The sequence below is a fragment of the Lytechinus pictus genome, chromosome 3 (assembly GCF_037042905.1).
Source record: "Lytechinus pictus isolate F3 Inbred chromosome 3, Lp3.0, whole genome shotgun sequence".
Classification (NCBI taxonomy): Eukaryota; Metazoa; Echinodermata; class Echinoidea; order Temnopleuroida; family Toxopneustidae; genus Lytechinus; species Lytechinus pictus.
Window position 1 is genome coordinate 56027075 of NC_087247.1, and position 20628 is coordinate 56047702.

Consider the following 20628-nt stretch of genomic DNA (forward strand, 5'->3'; position numbering starts at 1 on the left):
GTTCAGTCATCATGTCAAAATAAGAATTGCAGTATTTTGAGGGGCAAAATTTTGTGTGGAAAAACAGTTTTCAACTTTTTTGCAATAGACAAATGTATTAATTTCAGAACCACATTCAGTATTCATATTTAAAACAAGAGTGACATAATACGCCCGCCTGTAATGCAGAAAATGGGATTGTTGGTCAAGCAAGAAAAGTGAAACGTGGCAACTTGACCTTTGACCTAAAAATCAATAGGCTTCCTGGGATCCATGCTAATGTCATAAAAACCAAATTGTATGAGCCTAGGTTAAGTTAAACTAAAGTTATTGTGTTTACAATGACTTCAGAAGGGTAACATGAAAGCATGTCACCTTGACCTTTGACCTCAAAATCGCTTCCTGGGATCCATGGTAGTATCATACACAACAAATTATATGAGCATAGGAAAAGTTAAACTAAAGTTATCCCGTTTACAAGGACTTCAGAAGGGTAAAATGAAAGCATAATACTGTAACCTTGACCTTTTGACCTCAAAATCAAAAAGGCTTCCTGGGATCCATGCAAGTATCATACACACCAAATTAAATGAGCATAGGATAAGTTAAACTAAAGTTATCCCGTTTACAAGGACTTCAGAAGGGTAAGATGAAAACACATCACTGTGACCTTGACCTTTGGACTTTAATCAATAGGCTTCCTGGGATCCATGCTAGTATCAAACACACAAAATTATTTGAGCCTATCTTAAGTTATAACAGAAGTTATTGTGTTTACAAGGACTTCAGAAGGGTAAAATGAAAGCATAATACTGTGACCTTGACCTTTGACCTTTTGACCTCAAAATCAAAAAGGCTTCCTGGGATCCATGCTAGTATCATACACACCAAATTATATGAGCATAGGTTAAGTAAAACTGAAGTTATTGCGTGTAAAAGGAGTTAACGGACGGACACCGAGCGTGATACCATATGTCCCTTCTAGACGGGCGTGTAAAAATGAACAATTGGAATCTTATCAATATCATTTATAAGAGTGATATTGATACAAGCTTTATAATCACTATGAAAGTTAAAGGCAATCTGAACCACTTTTAACTAGTCACAAATGGCCACTGCACCTCATTTCCACAAGGACATATCTCCACACAACTGAAGCTATGTCTGAATGTGTATACCAAGTTGGCCCTGTGTGAGCAATGAGTAAAGCTCAAACACAGGATGAAAGTTTGATTTTATAAAAAAAATATTCATTATACAGTCAACTGATACCTATATAAATCAATCTAAATCTAAATGTCATAAAATTAAATACAAGATTTTTAACAGCTTACCCTATATTTTCTTATTTCAATGCAAATTTTAAGAACAGTAAATAAAAATTTGAAATAGATGAAATAATGCAAAACTAAAATTACTTCAATATGCAATCAAAACTAAAGTGGCTGAAATTTGAAGGAATTGATTGGTGGGATTGATTGTGCTTATAAGTATGTGCACTGATGAAATTGATCCCAGTTTAATAATAGTTCAGTGAACCAATGAGTTGAACAAATGGTAAATTGCTGATGGGTCTTGTTTGGTCTCATCTCACATAGTCTAAAACCTTGTTTGTCTGCAATCATATTGCCTACTAACCATTTGGTCTAATTGACATTTACATGTAGCCAATTCACCATTTTGTCTAAACCCATTCCATCTAATATCCACTTGCTCTAACACAATTTAATCTACATGGTTATGTGAACTGTTCCTGAATCAATTTTAAGTGAAAATTAGACAAAATGAGAATAAGACTAAGTGGGTATAATAACAAGTGTTGTGTAGACCAACATTGATGTCATAGAAGACCAAATAGGTTTGGCCCATGTTGTATTAGACTAACTAACTAGTACAACAACTGCTTGTTGACCAAAAACATACCAAATACCAGGCCAAGAAATTGCTACCAGTATGTGAATCACCCTTAGTCCAATACATTATTTCAAATGAAATGAAATGAGAAATATCCTCATGTTACATATCAGTACATTAGTGTAAAATAACATAACACAAAACAAATACAAGTGGCATTGCAAGGGTACAATAATCAATACACAAATTCATAATATCAAGCTCCCCAAATCTTTCTGTTTTTGTAGAAAACATTCAGGAAATTGAAAATCCTCTTTAACACACCATGGATTGATAATCAGCGATTACTTTTTTTCAGTTTTTTCTTTTAACATTTTGTCAGACATGATAATTACTTGTTTGATATTTGGAATATAATGGGTTCCAAGAGAAGTTGATCAAACTTTTACAAGGGCACTGCACAAATTCCACTCAGTCAAAATTACCATTTTTACACAAGCTGGTTTCAATAAGCTTAACTTAGAAAATGTCAATAATTAAGAGACTGGTTCAATCAGAGAGGTTATAGCCCCTCACATTAATTGGTTTCAGGATCCAAAGTCACAAAATGGCAAAAGACCAATGAAAATGAGATGGGATTAAACAAACTTCCCAGTTTATTACGCATGTCCTTCACGTGCACATTGAAGTGATTGGTAATCGAATAATGTGGTTGTGGATGCATTCAGCATTTGCCATATTGGCAAAAAACTGAATGGGACTACAAATTTCTGATAACGGGTCAGATGCATAAAACGTAGCAATTTCTTGCCAAGCAAAAGATCATGCCTTAGCAATTGCTTTATTTTGTATGCATAATCCTTTGCTTGTGCTCAAACTCCTTTCTTGTAATTGCTAGCAGTTTGAACAATAGCAACGTCATGCTTGTGCGAACAGGGCTAACATAATAATGGCAGGACTCAATGCAAAATACCACTTCTCTTCCTTAGACGTGATGTCAAAATATTTCTTTAGATTTTTTTCTAATAAATAAATTTGTACATTTGGCATTCAATTTGCATCTACTAGGAAGAAAATATGTACATGTAGGCTACTGTAAACCTTTGGGTTCTCTCTCAGGTGCATAAACATGATTAAAGCACTCGAACGCCCTGATCAAGCAAATGCTCAAGCTGCTCTGACGGAGCTTGAAAACACCCAAGCAAACGCTTTAATGCACAAGCGAAATATTCGCTTTATGCATACGCTTATTAGCAATAGCTTAATCGTCAAGGAAATGCTAGCAATCAGTTAGAGATATCTTGAACTTACTAAAGAAAAGCGTTTGCTAGATCATTTTCATGCATATGGAATCAAGCAAAGCCTAGCAAAAGCAATTGCTACTTTTTATGCAACTGATCCAATGTCTTGCAGAACCATGTTATGGTACATGTAATTGGAAGTAGCTTATCAATTATCAATTGAATCATGCAACATAAACATTAGAAATGTCTCATTTGCCACATGCCAAATGTTATTTAGATACAATTTTTTTTCAAGAAAGATGTAACATCAATATCAAACTCAAAATTTAAGAATATGGACAGAACATGCTAGAAAAATGGAAAGTGATGTTACCAAATTCATTTAGATGACCAAGCTAGTTTTGATGGCTCTTTTGTTTATACATGTATTTAATAATATTCAGTCTTTTTACCATGGAGGGCAGTAAACACAGCCACTATTCTTTTTTTTCCTCCCTCTCTATGGAATTACAAGTGCGAAATCATATGTACAACAAATAAAGAATACATGAAAATTAACTTCAGAAATTGCATAATTTTGAATCAAACTACATGCAATCTCTTATCAGTAATATTAAACACATGTACATCAACAAGAATATAAATTTTACAGCGTACTCAAACACTTTACACATAGTTGTTTAGTCCTCATTCTTGTCTGGAAAGGTATACACTTGCCTATCATTTAAAATGTGAGCATTGGTACATGTAACTTCCTTTCATTAATTTAATGAATGAAATCATATAATTGCGCATTTATGAGTTACCCGTAATACAAAAAAAAATGTAGATTATCTGAATGGTGAAAAAGAGAATGTAAATGTGACAAAAATACCTCCTACAGTTGAGAAAAACAGATATTTTTGCAGGATTTGTCCGAGTATAAATTACATGTATGTGACTAAAACAGTAGAAATACCACAGGCACACGGGAAAGCGAATGCTAACATAATTTCTAATTAGCAAATCTCTATTCAAAACTGATTATTTACACATGATTAAGGAATGTTATAGGAGAAAATAATGCATGTATAACACTAATAAGTATTCATTATCATTTTATACTTCCATGGCCATGTATTTTTAAATCGCCTAATATGTGTACATCAAATTCAATCAGTAAATGAAACTTCCCAAGGATTGAAAAATAGCATTAATATGAGGTATAGGGTGAAGTCTTCACATCTTATGAGTGAAAATGTTTGACTTTTCACGACCCCCCATATTATTTTGAACATCCATATTTGATTTTCTTTTTGCCCATACCACATAATTTTTAATATTCTTGTATTGTTTATTAGACTCCCTTTCAGATGATACACATATAACTCATAAGTGTTTATTCATTTTATCAAGGAATTTTCAATGTGGAAGTTAATGTAAATTTAGATCTGTAAGTTTTCATTCTATCAATTGCAATGTCACAAATTCAGTTGTTAATGCATTCAAATGTAAATGCACTATTTACAGGTAAGATAGACTACATATTAAGCTTTCAAATGGCACCAATTACATAACAGAATGAAATTAAAAACCACCTTTCTGTGTGCAAGTTAAAAATACATGGCCCTATTCATTTCCTAGAAAAAAAGTCATTTTGTGTAAAGATAAAATGATATATATGCTAGCAATTCAATATACTTAATAGTGATTTTCTAAGTTTGTTGGTTTGTAGACAGCCTATTGAATGAACCCATATCACTGTTCATCTGTCTCTAAAATGCAAATTACATGTGTATTAGTTCTGGCTCTTTCTTTATTTCTGTTTGATATGATTTGCAGAGAAATAAATGAAACACAATTGTTACTGTTTCCCTTATTTACTTTTTGGATTATTTCACCTCAAACACAAGAATTAAGGACTACATCCCATTAATATTTTGATCTTTTTTATCTCCTGAGCAAGTTAGCCCTTCAATTAACCTTACAACAAAATTATTTTATTTGAATGATTCGATTCCATAGCAAATGGTATGAGGGGATATCTGATTGAGCTCAAAGTTTGTACCAAAGTTTGGGTCTTTTTTATTGTCTCTTAAATCCGTTAAATATCTTCAAGAATTCTTGATTTCCTAAGGCATAACAAAAGCCATCGGTGACTGTGAGAATGCTTGTTGAAGTTGAGGATTAAATGGCTAAAAAACATACATGTACCATAGAGGCACATTACAATCCAATTTGAGATAGAATTGACTGATATGACCTAAACTACAATTTTTTACTGTTTCCTCAGTTCGGTTGCATTAGGGGTATTGGTGGTTTCAGGGTGGTGGATCACATATCAACTTTATTCATATTTTCTTTTCATTTACATATGTATATGATGCTTTATCCATATGACAAAAACTTCTTAGAATTTGATTTTGAAATTTGATGACTATGTTTCTAATGTGAAGAAATGACTATGAATTCTTCTTGTAACACAGAGGTAAGCCTCATACAGCCATGTATAGAGAAACAAGTGGAATGCATCTGGCAGTCTCGCCTGCATTACATGATTCAATATAGCAGCAATGCTGAATTGAAAAAAAATTATTCACAAAAACACCATTCATATGATAATAAAATACTATGTTCATTAACCCTAAATTACCTTTGACCTTGATCATGTGACCTGAAATTCTTGAAAATGATCAGTGCTACTTACATCCATAATAAAGTTATGACATTTCAAAAACTTAACCTTGGATTAGATTTCAATGATGAAAACGGTGACGCTGCCACCGCCGTCGGAAAAGCAGCACCTCTGCAGGCGAGACAAAAAAAAAACATTTACTGATTGCATAAACATATCATAATCTGATTAGGTTTAAAATTTCCAGATTTCAACCAACCATACCCCCCCCCCTCCAAAAAAAAAAATATTAATAATACAAATGATAATAATAAATAAATAAATGAAAAAAAAAATAAAAAAATTCAAACATGAAAGTGAATGAAATGCAATATTACATACTGAACCAAAATGAATCAGGGAATGAATGTAGTTCATCAATTTCAATTTGCAAGACATAATATCTGAATATTGATGACATAAATTGACACAAATTAACAAGAAATTTACAGCACAGCAGAACAGAATTATGCATTTGGAAACCATGTAAAGAATCTCTTTAAAGCACCTTATATGTATATTATATCACTCAAAATGTACAGTATAACTATGCTAGAAGCTTGCATCATTCAAATAGAAAGCCCCTGCAGTTTGTGGACCCACATCTGCATTCTACTTGACCTAATTCGTTGGCTCCTTCTTCGTTTACTGAACCTAGAAAATAAATATTGAAAAATAAACAAAATGTTACAATTAAACCAATACTAAATTTCAGCGTCATCTAATTTCAAATGCATCCTGGGGTGAGGAAACAACAAATACAATACTTATCAATTATACCTGTCATACCTGACATCCCTCATTCATATAATAGTTTGGGCAGCTTGATGGAAAACGAAATCAAATGTGATGTCATAACCATTCAATCCTGAAATGTTTTCTATTTATTTTTATTTTTTCCCCCTTTTTTATTATGCTTTGTTTTGTATTTTATTTCAATTTGTATAAAATATGTACAATGTATAATGAATATGTTTGTTATATGTATATGAAGTTATGAAAATAAACAAGTGGAACGCCTCTGGCAGTCTCGCCTGCATTACGCAAGTTAATATAGCAGCAGTGCTAACTTTGAAAACTACTATAAAATAATCATTTACAAAAACATCATTCATATGACATAATACCACGTTCATTGACCATAAATGACATTTGAACGGAGACTTAAGACTGACAACTACGCCCATGTCCACATTTCATTCACTCTATCCATAAACTTTCAAAGTTATGATGGCACTTCAACAATTACCCCAACATGGCCTAAGTTTATTGACCTTAACTGACCTTTGACTTGGTTTTGTGACCTGAAACTCACAGGGGATGTTCAGTGATGCTTGATTACTCTTATGTCCAAGTTTTATGAACTAGATCCATAAACTTTCAGAGTTAGGATGGTAATTTAACAAATACCCCCAACACGGCCAAAGTTCATTGACCTTAAATGACCATTGACCATGGTCATGTGACCTGAAACTCGCACAGGATATTCAGTGGTACTTGATTAATCTAATTTCCAAGTTTCATGAACTAGATCCATAAATTTTCAAAGTTATGATGGTAATTCAACAAATACCCCCAACTTGGCCAAAGTTCATTGACCCTAAATGACCTTTGACCTTGGTCATGTGACCTGAAACTCAGGCAGGATGTTCACTAATACTTGATTAACCTTATGTCCAAGTTTCATGGACTAGATCCATAAATTTTCAAAGTTATGATAGTAATTCAACAAATACCCCCAACTTGACCAAAGTTCATTGACCCTAAATGACCTTTGACCTTGGTCACATGACTTGAAACTCGAGCAGGATGTTCACTAATACTTGATTAACCTTATGCCCAAGTTTCATGAACTAGGTCCATATACTTTCTAAGTTATGATGTCATTTCAAAAACTTAAACCTTCGGTTAAGATTTTGAAAATAATTTTCCCAACATGGTCTAAGTTCATTGACCCTAAATGACCTTTGACCTTGGTCATGTGACCTGAAACTGGGGCAGGTTGTTTAGTAATACTTGATTAACCTTATGTCCAAGTTTCATGAACTAGGTCCATATACTTTCTAAGTTATGATATCATTTCAAAAACTTAACCTTAGGTTAAGATTTGATGTTGACGCCGCTGCCGCCGTCGGAAAAGCGGCGCCTATAGTCTCGCTCTGCTATGCAGGCGAGACAAAAAACCATTGAAAGAAAAAAAAATTATACCTGTCATAAATAAAATGTGAAAATAATGAGACACCCACACACAAATAGAAAAATATCAAAAAGCATTTGTTACATTGGATACATTCTCAAGGGGGGGGAGTCAAGGGTTAAGTTATGTAATTGGCAGATCAGAAAATGTTGTTTTCCACAATTTAAAAAGATTACAGTAATATTTTAAAATAATATAAACAACAGTAATAGCTAAAACATACCATGCATTGTCAAGCCATTTTCATATTATAACCATCAATCTAAATGAGATTTGATGTTTGACCTTCAACTTCTTTCCCTAAATCATATCATTTTCATGTATGCAATAAGTGATTTAATTTTAAAAGTTGACTTGATAAAGAATTTGAACATTGTCTTGAAAACAAAAACAAGGCAAAAGCAATTTTGTGTCTCGCCCACTTATGAAAATAACCAGAAATATCGTGATTTGCGAGGGCACGCAAGAGAATTATATCGAAACTTCATTGTGAAATGACTGGGATGGAATAACACTTGTCATAAGAGCCTTGCACGTAAACTTTAATGTTGACCTGAAAATGGCCTTTGACCTTACCATGTGACCTCCGACTGCAGCATAACATGCAGGTCGCCTAAGTACATCTACCATCCAAGTTTTGTTGAAAAATAACTTACGGTTGCGGAGTTAGGTGTCATAAGAGAGTCTTGCATGCAAACTTTAACGTTGACCTCAAAATGACCTTTGACCTAACCATGTGACCTCCAACTGCAGCATAACCTGCAGGTCCCCGAAGTCCATCTACCATCCAAGTTTGGTTGAAAAGTGACTTACGGTTGCGGAGTTGGGTGTCATAAGAGAGTCTTGCATGTAAACTTTAACGTTGACCTGAAAATGACCTTTGACCTTACCATGTGACCTCAGACTGCTGCATAACATGCAGGTCCCCCAAGTCCATCTACCATCCAAGTTTGGTTGAAAAGCGACTTACGCTTGCGGAGTTAGGTGTCATAAGAGAGTCTTGCATGTAAACTTTAACGTTGACCTGAAAATGACCTTTGACCTTACCATGTGACCTCAGACTGCAGCATAACATGCAGGTCCCCCAAGTCCATCTACCATCCAAGTTTGGTTGAAAAGCGACATACGGTTGCGGAGTTAGGTGTCATAAGAGAGTCTTGCATGTAAACTTTAACGTTGACCTGAAAATGACCTTTGACCTTACCATGTGACCTCAGACTGCAGCATAACATGCAGGTCCCCCAAGTCCATCTACCATCCAAGTTTGGTTGAAAAGCAACTTACGGTTGCGGAGTTAGGTGTCATAAGAGAGTCTTGCATGTAAACTTTAATGTTGACCTGAAAATGACCTTTGACCTTACCATGTGACCTCAGACTGCAGCATAACATGCAGGTCCCCCAAGTCCATCTACCATCCAAGTTTGGTTGAAAAGCAATATACGGTTGCGGAGTTAGGCGTCATAAGAGAGTCTTGCATGTAAACTTTAACGTTGACCTGAAAATGACCTTTGACCTTACCATGTGACCTCAGACTGCAGCAAAACATGCAGGTCCCCCAAGTCCATTTACCATCCAAGTTTGGTTGAAAAGTGACTTACGGTTGTGGAGTTATGTGTCATTATAAGTTTGTGACGGACGGACGACGGACGACATTTGGATCCCTAAGTCTCGCCTTCACCTCTGGTGGGCGAGACCAAAAAAAATTGAAATGTCCAAAAATCAAAACGAACCTAAAACATTGACTTTTAGTGGACTGAGGAACAAAATGTAAATAACCACCTGTTGAGGCTACTGAATAATAACAAAATACTTAACTCACACCAACATCATGTCATCTATAAAATTGCCATAATAAATATTCCCTCTTTGACAAAATGAGTGTATGTATGATGTGAAGATATATCAGAAATCATAAATCAACATTTTTTTGTGGAAGTCTGCATGTACAAAGTTGTCTCCACAGGAGTGACAACTGAAGTTAACTATGAACAGTAACATAAACAACAACAGTTGTGCTCAAAAGTTAGTGAACCCCACCTCAAAATGCACTCCTTCAGGCCGAGTGTTGCATGAAGACAACGACACTACAATGTTCGGTGAGCCCAGTGAAACAGACTTTATAGTATTTTATCAACTGACTTAATATCTTAAATATCTAAAACATGGCACAACTTGAACACATAAAATATGTTCATTTACCGATGAGGTTCACTAACTTTCAAGCACCCTTTTATCTATTAAATCCTACATGATAACCATAAGTGATTAGAGCTGATGTAAGATTGGATATAAAAAGGCTGCCTTTTTTTTTTTAATGATAAAATATTTTGTAAATGTTTTGATTGCTTGTGATTTGTTTTGATTTGTTCAATAAAAACATATATATAAAAAAAAATCTTTCAAGCACCACTGCATATGTAATTATCATTACACATATAAACTGGTGTGCGACTGTAATCCACATATTTTATAAACTGACTGAGATGCAAACTTAACAAAATACAATACTCCTCTAGAGAATCAGCTATACCTAGAACAATTCAAAGTCAAAACTGAATTTACCTGTCATCTGATAATCAAAGGTGATTTCCTCGCCGGCTTTGATATCACTACAGGCAAAAAGAGCAATACGAGGTAGTCTCGGATCAAGGCAATTAACCCACACACCATAGACAACAAGATTTGGCTCACACTGAAAAAGAAAGGTACAAATGCAGAAGAAAATATATCAGTTGTATGAATGAAGGACAATTCCTGATAGGGGGACATGCATTTTTTTTCCTATTCAAATCATCTAAAATTTTCCTCTGGTGGGCCAGTCAAGAATCCAGATAGCTGCAAGCCCCAATTTCTTCTTCAGAGTAGGTAGAGCCTAATAGGTACAAATTTATACCAAAATAATTTGGTATGAAGGATTTAGTGTTGAAGTAGCCCTTATAATTTTCTGAGTAATAAACCTTGACACTATATTTTAACTGGGCTTTTTCAGAGCAGGATACACGGGGGGTTCAATTTGATCTCGGCCACTGATTGCGCAATCGCCGTGGAAATTTGCACGCGCGTAAAGCCAGATGTACAATGTAAACTACAAGACTGTATAGTGAAATTTTCATAAAACTGATTTTTTTTTAATCAATTAATTATGCAAATAAGCGTATAAAATTTGCCCTTAATTTTGTTTTTTTTGTGTATGTTTTTGCCTTAAACTCAATTGATATAGCTAGTATAATGCTATTTTTGGGTGAGAGAGTCAATTGTTACATTTCTAACAAGTATCTACGAAAAATTGCAAAAATGTAATTAATTTCTTATGTATTTTTTGTTTTTTTTATTTTGATGTATTTCTTTTTTTTTCCAATAAACTTTGTCAGGGATCCTTTTGCGATCATAAATAGCATAAAATAAATCAATTTAAAACAACAAAAGTAAAAAAATCATACATTTATGATTTTTGACTGAAAAATAAATTCACATTAACTTTGTAGTTAGTACACAGAATCACGTTTTTGAACAATTTTGGGTCTGACATGCACTTACAAAATGTTGCGTTGTCAGAACCGCGTACCCAGGCGTCGCAAATTTGGTCTCAAAAGATGCGCAAAACTTTAAAGTAAAAATTCAGTGAGCGATGCGGTCAAACAAATTTGCAAGATGGCGTAGTGACAAAATTTGACAAGGGAGGGGGTCAAGGGTTAATGCCATCCTCACCCTTTGAGGTTGTCCAATATCCCCTTGATAAAAAGTCATCTTGAACAAGGGTCTTTTTGGTTTATAATGTCTGATTGAATTTTTTAAAAAGTTGGATATTTTGGCAGAAATAGTCCTAAGGATCTTGGTGAAAAACTTACAGAATGGTTGACAAAATGAGATATGTTGCCATAGTGACCAGCATCAACAGTGAATGGGCAATCATCATCATTGTAGTCCAGATCAAATAGATATGTTCTACCATTAGCATCATAGATTTTCCCTCTTCGCTCTGCTTCTTCACTTGTAATTACCTGGAACATAAATGGAAAAAACAAGGTTACTTCCCTTTACTTTTTCATTACAAACATATCTCTCTTAAACATACCATTGAAATGACAAAAATAATCATTATTCAGGAATTCATTAAAAGTAGATATTTATCAAAATAAATAAATACATAAAAGATTGGTGCGTGTGTTTGTATAAATTGCATCCACAGGCGGATCCAGGGGGGCCTGGGCCCCCCTATTGGAGGAGCAAAAAAAAAATGAAAAAGAGGGAAAGAAAGAAAAAAGAAAAAGGGGAAAGAAAGGAGGAAACAAAAAGAGGACAACGAGTGAATAAAATAAGGTCAAAGGAAGACTTGGAAAATATTTTTTTTTTATATTTCATGTCACTATATTAAATTTTTGCTGGCACTTCACGCTCGCATTACCTGTTCAATGAGATACATATCTTGCTCAATATGCTGATATGTAGCTTAAAATATCAAGTTTTGAAGTCAATATACATTACATATTCAACTCGGACATCGAGCTTTCATTATTTTGTTTGATTTACCAATTGATTTTTTTAAAGTGCTCTGTAAAATGTCTGTTTTAAGGTGTGAATATCAACATTTTGCAGCTTGTGCTCGCATTATTTGATTTGCCAAGTAGGCCTACCTATTGTCTTTGTGTAGTCCATAAGATTCTCAAAATATCCCTTTTCAGGTGTCCGATTGTAAAATATGAAGGCCTATGAGCTAGCGCTGTGCGCTTGCATTAAGATTGGTGAGTTATATAACAAACTAATTAAAATCCCACAATTATGACAGTTTATGCAAAAAATTCAGCTCGCGATTTGCGTTCGCATTATTTGTTTAAAACATATCAACCCATGTTTATTGATATACGCAGCTTGATCTTTATTCAAAATGTGCTAAAATTATCCAGTTTCAGATCAGAATATTAAACAAGTGGAATGCCTCTGGCCGTCTCACCTGCATCATGCGATTCAATATAGCAGCAGTGCTGATTTTGAAAACTACTCGCACAAGATGTTCAGTGATACTTGGTTACTCTTATTTCCACGTTTTATGAACTAGACCAATACACTTATAGAGATATGATGGCAATTCAACAAATACCCCCAATGTGGCCAAAGTTCTTTGACCTTACATGACCTTTGACCTTGATCATGTGACCTGAAACTCGCACAGGATGTTCAGTGATACTTGATTACTATTATGTCCAAGTTTTATGAACAAGACCAACACACTTTCAAATTTATGGCTGTAATTCAACAAATACCCCAATTTGGCCAAAGTTCATTGACCCTAAATGACCTTGATCATGTGACCTGAAACTTGCACAGGATGTTCAGTAATACTTGATTACTATTATGTCCAAGTTTCATGAATCAGATCCATAAACTTTCAAAGTTATGATGGTAATTCAACAGATACCCCCAATTCGGCCAAAGTTCATTGACCCTAAATGACCTTTGACCTTGGTCATGTGACGTGAAACTCATGCAGGATGTTCAGTGATACTTGATTAACCTTATGTATAAGTTTCATGAACTAGGTCCATATATTTTCTAAGTTATGATGACATTTCAAAAACTTAACCTTAGGTTAAGATTTTGATGTTGATTCCCCCAACATGGTCTAAGTTCATTGACCCTAAATGACCTTTGACCTTGGTCATGTGACATGAAACTCAGGCAGGATGTTCAGTAATACTTGATTAACCTTATGGCCAAGTTTCATGAACTAGGTCCATATACTTTCTAAGTTATGCTGTCATTTCAAAAACTTAACCTCAGGTTAAGATTTGGTGTTGACGCCGCCGCCGCCGTCGCCGTCGCCGTCGGAAAAGCGGCGCCTATAGTCTCACTCTGCTATGCAGGTGAGACAAAAACTTCTGCTCGTGCATTGCGCTCGCATTATTAATATAGGAAGATACCAAATTATACCCATCCTTTTTCATGATTTACAAAACATGAATGGAGTGTCCCGTTTTTAGGTTTGAATTCTAAATTTTTTTCCTCTCTCGCATCAATATTGTTTGGTTATATACCTATACTGTTCATAATTACAAAAAGTGTATAGAACATCAATTTATTAGGTCGGAATGTCAAAAGATTTCAGCTCGCGCTTTGCGCTCCCATTATTTATTAATTGAAATATGTATCATCTTAGTGGCTAACTGCAAAATGTCCTTACCAGGTCCCTTTTCGACAAGGCAGAACACATATTGAAAATTATCTAGTTACATACGCATCTTCTTCAGGTACACAATCATTGCCCAGAATGTTCAATTTTCAGGACAAAATAAATGGAACTAAAAAAAAAAATTAGCTCACACTATTAAATGGGGCTTATGAGATTTTTACACATTTATGTTGTTTATAAGAATAAAGCTAAGAAAGGACTGTTAGGACATGGGCGTTTTGCCCCCCCCAAAAAAAAAAAAAAAAATCACGACCAAGAAAAAAAAGGAGAAAAGGAAAGGGATAAGGGTGAAATATAATATTATTTTCAAATATTATGTCAAAATCTATCACAAACTTGGATTTTTGTAATAAAAATTCAAAATTTTTGCTCGCTCGCTTGCAACTTCTTAATTTTACGCGATACGCCATATCGAGCCCCCTCAAAATTGTTGGCTTACACCACTGGGACAACCCCTTCAAAGAAACAAACAAAAATCAACTTTGAGCAGCCGATCGGGAAAATATGGCTGAAAATTTTTTGGGCCCCCCCCCCATGGGCTGAAGCTGGATCAGCCCCTGGCATCAGTCCACATGATGCATAAATCCATACTGATAGTGCACTAATAGTATTCAAGTACTAGTAGATGGATTCTCTCCTGTTCACAATTATGGCCAGTATTCTCTAAAGAGGTTTCAATTGAACCATGGTACAAAACCATGGATTATGCAGATTTCTCATATTATCATGCTTCCCTTTGCAAAAAGTGCACATTTAACCCTTATTAAACTGGGGGGGGGGGGTCAATTTGACCCCCCTCATCAAATTTTGTCACTACGCCGTCGCATGAATTTTTTTTACTGCGCCGCTCACTGACTTTTTACTTTCAAGTCTTGCGCATCTTTTGAGACCAAATTTGCGACGCCCGGGTACGCGGTTCCAAAATTACGCAACGTTTTGTGAGTGCATGTTTTTCAACCAAAAATCATAAATGTATGATTATTTTTAGTTTTGTTGGTTTAAATGAATTTATTTTATGCTATTTATGATCGCAAAAGGGTCCTCGACAAAGTTCATCGGGAAAAACAATAAAAAACAAAGAAATACATAAGAATTTAAAAAACAATAAAATTCATAAGAAATTAATCATATTTTTGCTATTTTTTTGTAGATATTTGTTAGAAATGTAATAATTGATACTCCCACCAAAAATTAGCATTCTACTAGCTTTATAAATTGAGTTAAAGGCAAATACATACACAAAAAAACAAATTTATGGCAAATTTCATATGCTTATTTGCATAATTAATAAAAAATATTTAAAAAAAAATTTTACTATACACTCTTGTAGTTTAAATCTGGCTCTACGCGCTTGCAAATTTTCGCGGCGATTGCGCAATCAGCGGCCGAGATCTGAGAAATTTGAGAAATTTGAAATTGAGAATTGAGAACAGTTTTCAGAACTGAAGTGGCTTCCCTGGGTAAATATACCTATATTATTATTATTATTATTATAACTTTCATATTTTACATAAAATTTTGATCAGTAAGCACTACACACCAAAAATTTATAAAATCCATTAATTATTTTAAAGTTATTGCGCAGAAACCAAGTGGGGGGACGGACAGGGGCAACGCTTAATGCCCCCTCCGGACTTCGTCTGCGGTGCATAATAAAATCAGCGAGCGGCGCGATCAAAAATTTTGCGCGGTGGCATAGCGGCAAAAAATTTTCTACGGGGGGTGGGGGTGTCAATTTCCCCAATACCCAAGTATGAAAAGGCTGTAGGTCCTTATCCTTTCACAGTTTTGATAATATTTTAGAAACTTGGTTAAGATTTCAATGTTGAAACCAAATCATAGCCAAAGTTTAATGACTCGAAATGACGTCTGACCTTGATCGTGTGACATGACACTCATGCAAGATTATTAGTGGTATCTGATTAACCTTACACCAAGGCTTCATGAAATACATGTATGTCCATACAATTGTTTTATGAAAATAATTGAAAGTTTTATGGCATAACTTGAGTGCCTAAGCAGCCCAGCTAAAGCCGGCGTAATAATAATAGCAGGGCCGCTGCGAGAACAGTTTTCAGAACTGAAGTGGCTTCCCTGGGTAAATATACCTATATTATTATTATTATTATAACTTTCATATTTTACATAAAATTTTGATCAGTAAGCACTATGCTTGTCTGATTTTCTCTTAGTTCAAACCAAACTTGTTGGAGAGGGGCTTTCAATCACAGCTCTACAAGATATATAAAAACTAGATAGTTTCATGACTGTACAGTCGATATTTATGCCTCCGCGATTGCCCTATCAACCATACACTCATTTTCTGAAATTAAAATGACCCATTACATGTGACTTCATGACCCCTAATTTTAATCAGATCATCGTCCCTCATATATGCAAACATGAAGTTTGAAGTTGAATCCTCAAACAGCTCTCCAGTTATTGTGAAAACAAGATATTTTCAGGTAAACGATGACCTCTGTGACCTTTGACCCCAATCTCATTGGATCATTGTCCCTCCAAAACCAAGTTTGAAGTTGATTGCTCAAATATTATCAGTTATAGTGAGAGCAAGATATTTAAATGCATGTAATAATGAAAATGTGACCATTTGTAATGCGCCAGTATCCATCATAAAAAGATGCTCATGGTGCAAATGTAGTGACCTCTGTGATGTTTGACCTCTTAACCACAAATTCAATTCAGATCACTGTCATTCCTACATGAGCCAAGGTTGAAGTTGAACCTTAAAAAAAAAGTTCTTTCATGAGTTATATTTTATTATTACCTCTCCAACATATTCCATGACAAATGAATTCTTCTTGATGTCTACGAGAGTCTTCACACCCCAGCCTCTGCCATTGTCTGTTCTGAAGATTACTAGCTTGTGTTTCCTGCCCAATTGAACAACCCGGTTGGGGCACTGCTCTCCACACTTACACCTTGTATTGCACTCATAGATTGGAGTTCCTGGTTTTGCCTTTACAAGTTTATTTTTGCTGTAGGCAAATTTGACTCCACCATTCTGGGGACAGCACCTACTCTCAGCTTCAGGAGAGCAATTTTCGCACTCACAGCCAACTGGAGGATCAGTGGGGATGTCAACACCTGTGCCTGCTATGTAATCACTGATGTAGACAAAGTCCTGAGGAGGTCCCTCCAGGTCTACGTTGTTAACAACAGTGATGGGTGCTTCATTCTGACATTTTGAGTTGAGCTCTTGCTCCCAGGATTTAAGTTCTTTCTTGACAAGGGATTTGAGGACATCAGTTAGTAACTTGGACTCAGACTCCTTCCACTTTTCAGACCTCTTCTTCTGAGCAAGCTATATAAAGAATGATTTAAAAAGAGGTCAATATTGAGTTTAGACACCCATAAAAAGTTACAGTTAGAAAGTTCAAATAGTAGAGCGGATTAGCCGAACAATTGTGCAAATTATGACTAAAGCATGAAACTTTCACACGTGTTAGTATATGCCGTAAGATTTATTTTAAAGATGGGAGGTAAATTTAAAAATGCCTTTTCGGCGGTTGCCATGGCAACGGATTAATTTCTCCAAAATAACAAACATCCCCATGTAAATGGTAAATAAACATGATATAGATGACCAAAATGATAATTTTCAGGCTCCCAATTGAATACATATGAAATTTAAAAATATTCAAGTTCACCAAGATAGTTCCAATTGGTCCGTTGCCATGGCAACGGCTTGTTTTTCCAAAGAAAAAAAAAATTGATAAAAAAAACGTTGTAGAATATGATTTATCTTTAATTTCCCCTAATATTACAGTGCAAAACAAAGATATTTTGGTTGCTAAATGTGTAAATTACATATCTGATGCATATAATGTACTTAAGGACGTTCCACAGTTATGTTTGTGCGCATCATGATCTGCGCATATTTTACACTCCGCGCGCTGACGTCACAATGGATGAACTGGTGATTAATCAGCTGTACTGTGAGCTGATTTTTCTCCTTATCTGCACTAACTGCAGATCTGATGTGTTATTTTATGAAGCTAATAAACTGAAATTATTCCATGGACCATTTTTTTTATTCCTCTACAATTTCAAAATAGTTTCTCTGAAGTGCCGCAAAGTATGATGAATATGAACCCGAGTTTGAATATTAATGGAAAAGTGGTTCGGAATTTTTCCTCACATAGATACAAAGCTTTTGGCGCGTTTTCGGGTGTTTTAAGAAGCAAATTTGCTCTAATAAGAGTGCTGATAGTTTGAAAACAAGCACATTAACCCATATTTTTTAATGTTTGCACCTCTTAGGTATACCTTCCTCTACAACTTTGCAAAGTTTTGTGAAAATGACATGGGTTTTGACTAAAGTGCAGCATTTCTTTTACTTCTCAAGTTATTGAAATTTGACATTTTTGAGGTTGAGTATCTTTCCCGCAATTTCTAAGAACTGAGAGTGTTGTTAAACTTCAATGAGCAAACAATTGACAGCAATATAAATCAATTATCAATCTTACGGATACAATTATTAATCATATTGCAAAATTTGATGAAATCTTTATAGATTTTGACTGATTAATAGAGCTTTAAACTCATTGTTGTGATCTCGTGAGGTCTAAAAATGCCAAATTCTTTTGGATGCGCAATTATTAAGAACATCATCCATTTTGGGTTAACTTTGAAGCTCTATAGCAAAAAATCAAGCACATGGACCCATGTAAATTTTTGTATATTTGAAATATTCAGGTGCTAAAGTATCTATGTGCAAAGTATAATGAAAATGACATGGATTTTCAATGTTTGGGAGCAAGACTACGGAACCATTCGCATTTAAGACGGTATTAACAGACTTTTGCTTGTTTTCGGCGCATTTTGGGCTGTTTCAAGCCAACCCGCAATGCTTTGGACACTGATAATTTGAAAATGAGGACATGGACCCCATAGTTTAAATATCTTAACTTCTTCAGAATATATTCCTCTACAAATCTAGAGAGTATGATGAAAATGACATGGATTTTGAGTGTTTAGGAGCAGAACTACGGAACCATTCGTATTTTAGACATTTTGGATGGTATTATCTGACTTTTACTTGTTTTCGGCGCATTTTGGGCTGTTTCAAGCCAACTCGCAACAGTTTAGACACTGATAGTTTAAAAACGAGCACATGGACCCCATATTTTTAATATTCTAATGTCTTAAGAATATATTCCTCTACAAATCTAGAGAGTATGATGAAAATGACATGGATTTTGAATGTTAGGGAGCAAAACTACGGAACCATTTGCATTTTAGACGATATAGACTTCTGCACGTTTTCGGCGCATTTTAGGTGCATTTCAATATTTTCAAGCCAACTCGCAACAATTTGGACACTGATAGTTTAAAAACGAGCACATAGACCCCATATTTTTGATATTTTAATGTCTTTAGAATGTATTCCTCTACAAATCTAGAGAGTATGATGAAAATGACATGGATTTTGAGTGTTTGGTAGCAAAACTACGGAACCATTCGCATTTTAGACGGTATTATTAGACTTTGCACGTTTTCGGCGCATTTTAGGTGGATTTCAATACTTTTAAGTCAACTCGCAACATTTTTGGACACTGATAGTTTAAAAACGAGCACATGGACCCCATGTTTTTAATATTTTAACGTCATCAGAATATATTTCTCTGCAAATCTAGAGAGTATGATGAAAATGACATGGATTTTGAGTGTTTGGGAGCAGAACTACGGAATCATTCGTATTTTAGACATTTCGGACGGTATTATAAGACTTGTGCTTGTTTTCGGCGCATTTTGGGCTGTTTCAAGCCAACTCGCAACAGTTTAGACACTGATAGTTTAAAAACGAGCACATGGACCCCATATTTTTAATATTCTAATGTCTTTAGAATATATTCCTCTACAAATCTAGAGAGTATGATGAAAATGACATGGATTTTGAATGTTAGGGAGCAAAACTACGGAACCATTTGCATTTTAGAGGGTATAGACTTCTGCACGTTTTGGGCGCATTTTCGGCGATTTCGATGCCAACTCGCATTACTTTGGACACTCGTAGTTAAAAAACGAGCACATGGACCCCATATTTTTAACTTCCCTACACCTTCGATATGCATTCCTCTACAAATTAGCAGAATTTGATGAAAATGACATGGATTTTGAAAAAAAGTGCAGCTTACAAAATACTTTTTTAAGTTTTGAGTAGATTCACGTCTTTGAAGATTTGTTTTTTCCGAGTTTTTGCACCATTCTTGCCAAATGAGGGCGCTGCTGACTCCAAATAGATATAGTTTTACCAATTAAAAGACTTTCTCTTACTTTGGTATACACTTTGTTATATATCTTGAAAATTTGATGAAGTTTGATGCGATATCCACTGAGTAAAGATGATTTAAACTCATTTGGTGAATTCGTGAGGTCTAAGAGAGGCAAAATTCTCTTAAATTGCGCAAGATTGCATATCATTCAAATACGGCGACTTTGAAGACCCGTAGAAAAAAAATAAACACATGAACCTATATTATTTTTTGCA

General features: G+C 34.9%; 1 protein-coding gene across 1 annotated transcript; it reads right to left on the minus strand.

Moving 5' to 3' along the window:
• Nucleotides 1-2407: 2407 nt before the first annotated feature.
• On the minus strand, nucleotides 2408-17651 carry LOC129255478 (histone-lysine N-methyltransferase SUV39H2-like). The gene is made up of 5 exons (XM_064096025.1): nucleotides 17634-17651; nucleotides 16903-17439; nucleotides 11776-11928; nucleotides 10490-10619; nucleotides 2408-6384 (listed from the first exon to the last, which is right to left on the minus strand). Exons 1-5 carry the CDS (start codon nucleotides 17649-17651, stop codon nucleotides 6296-6298), a joined length of 927 nt encoding a protein of 308 aa, XP_063952095.1. The 3' UTR covers nucleotides 2408-6295.
• Between the last annotated feature and the right edge of the window lie 2977 nt (nucleotides 17652-20628).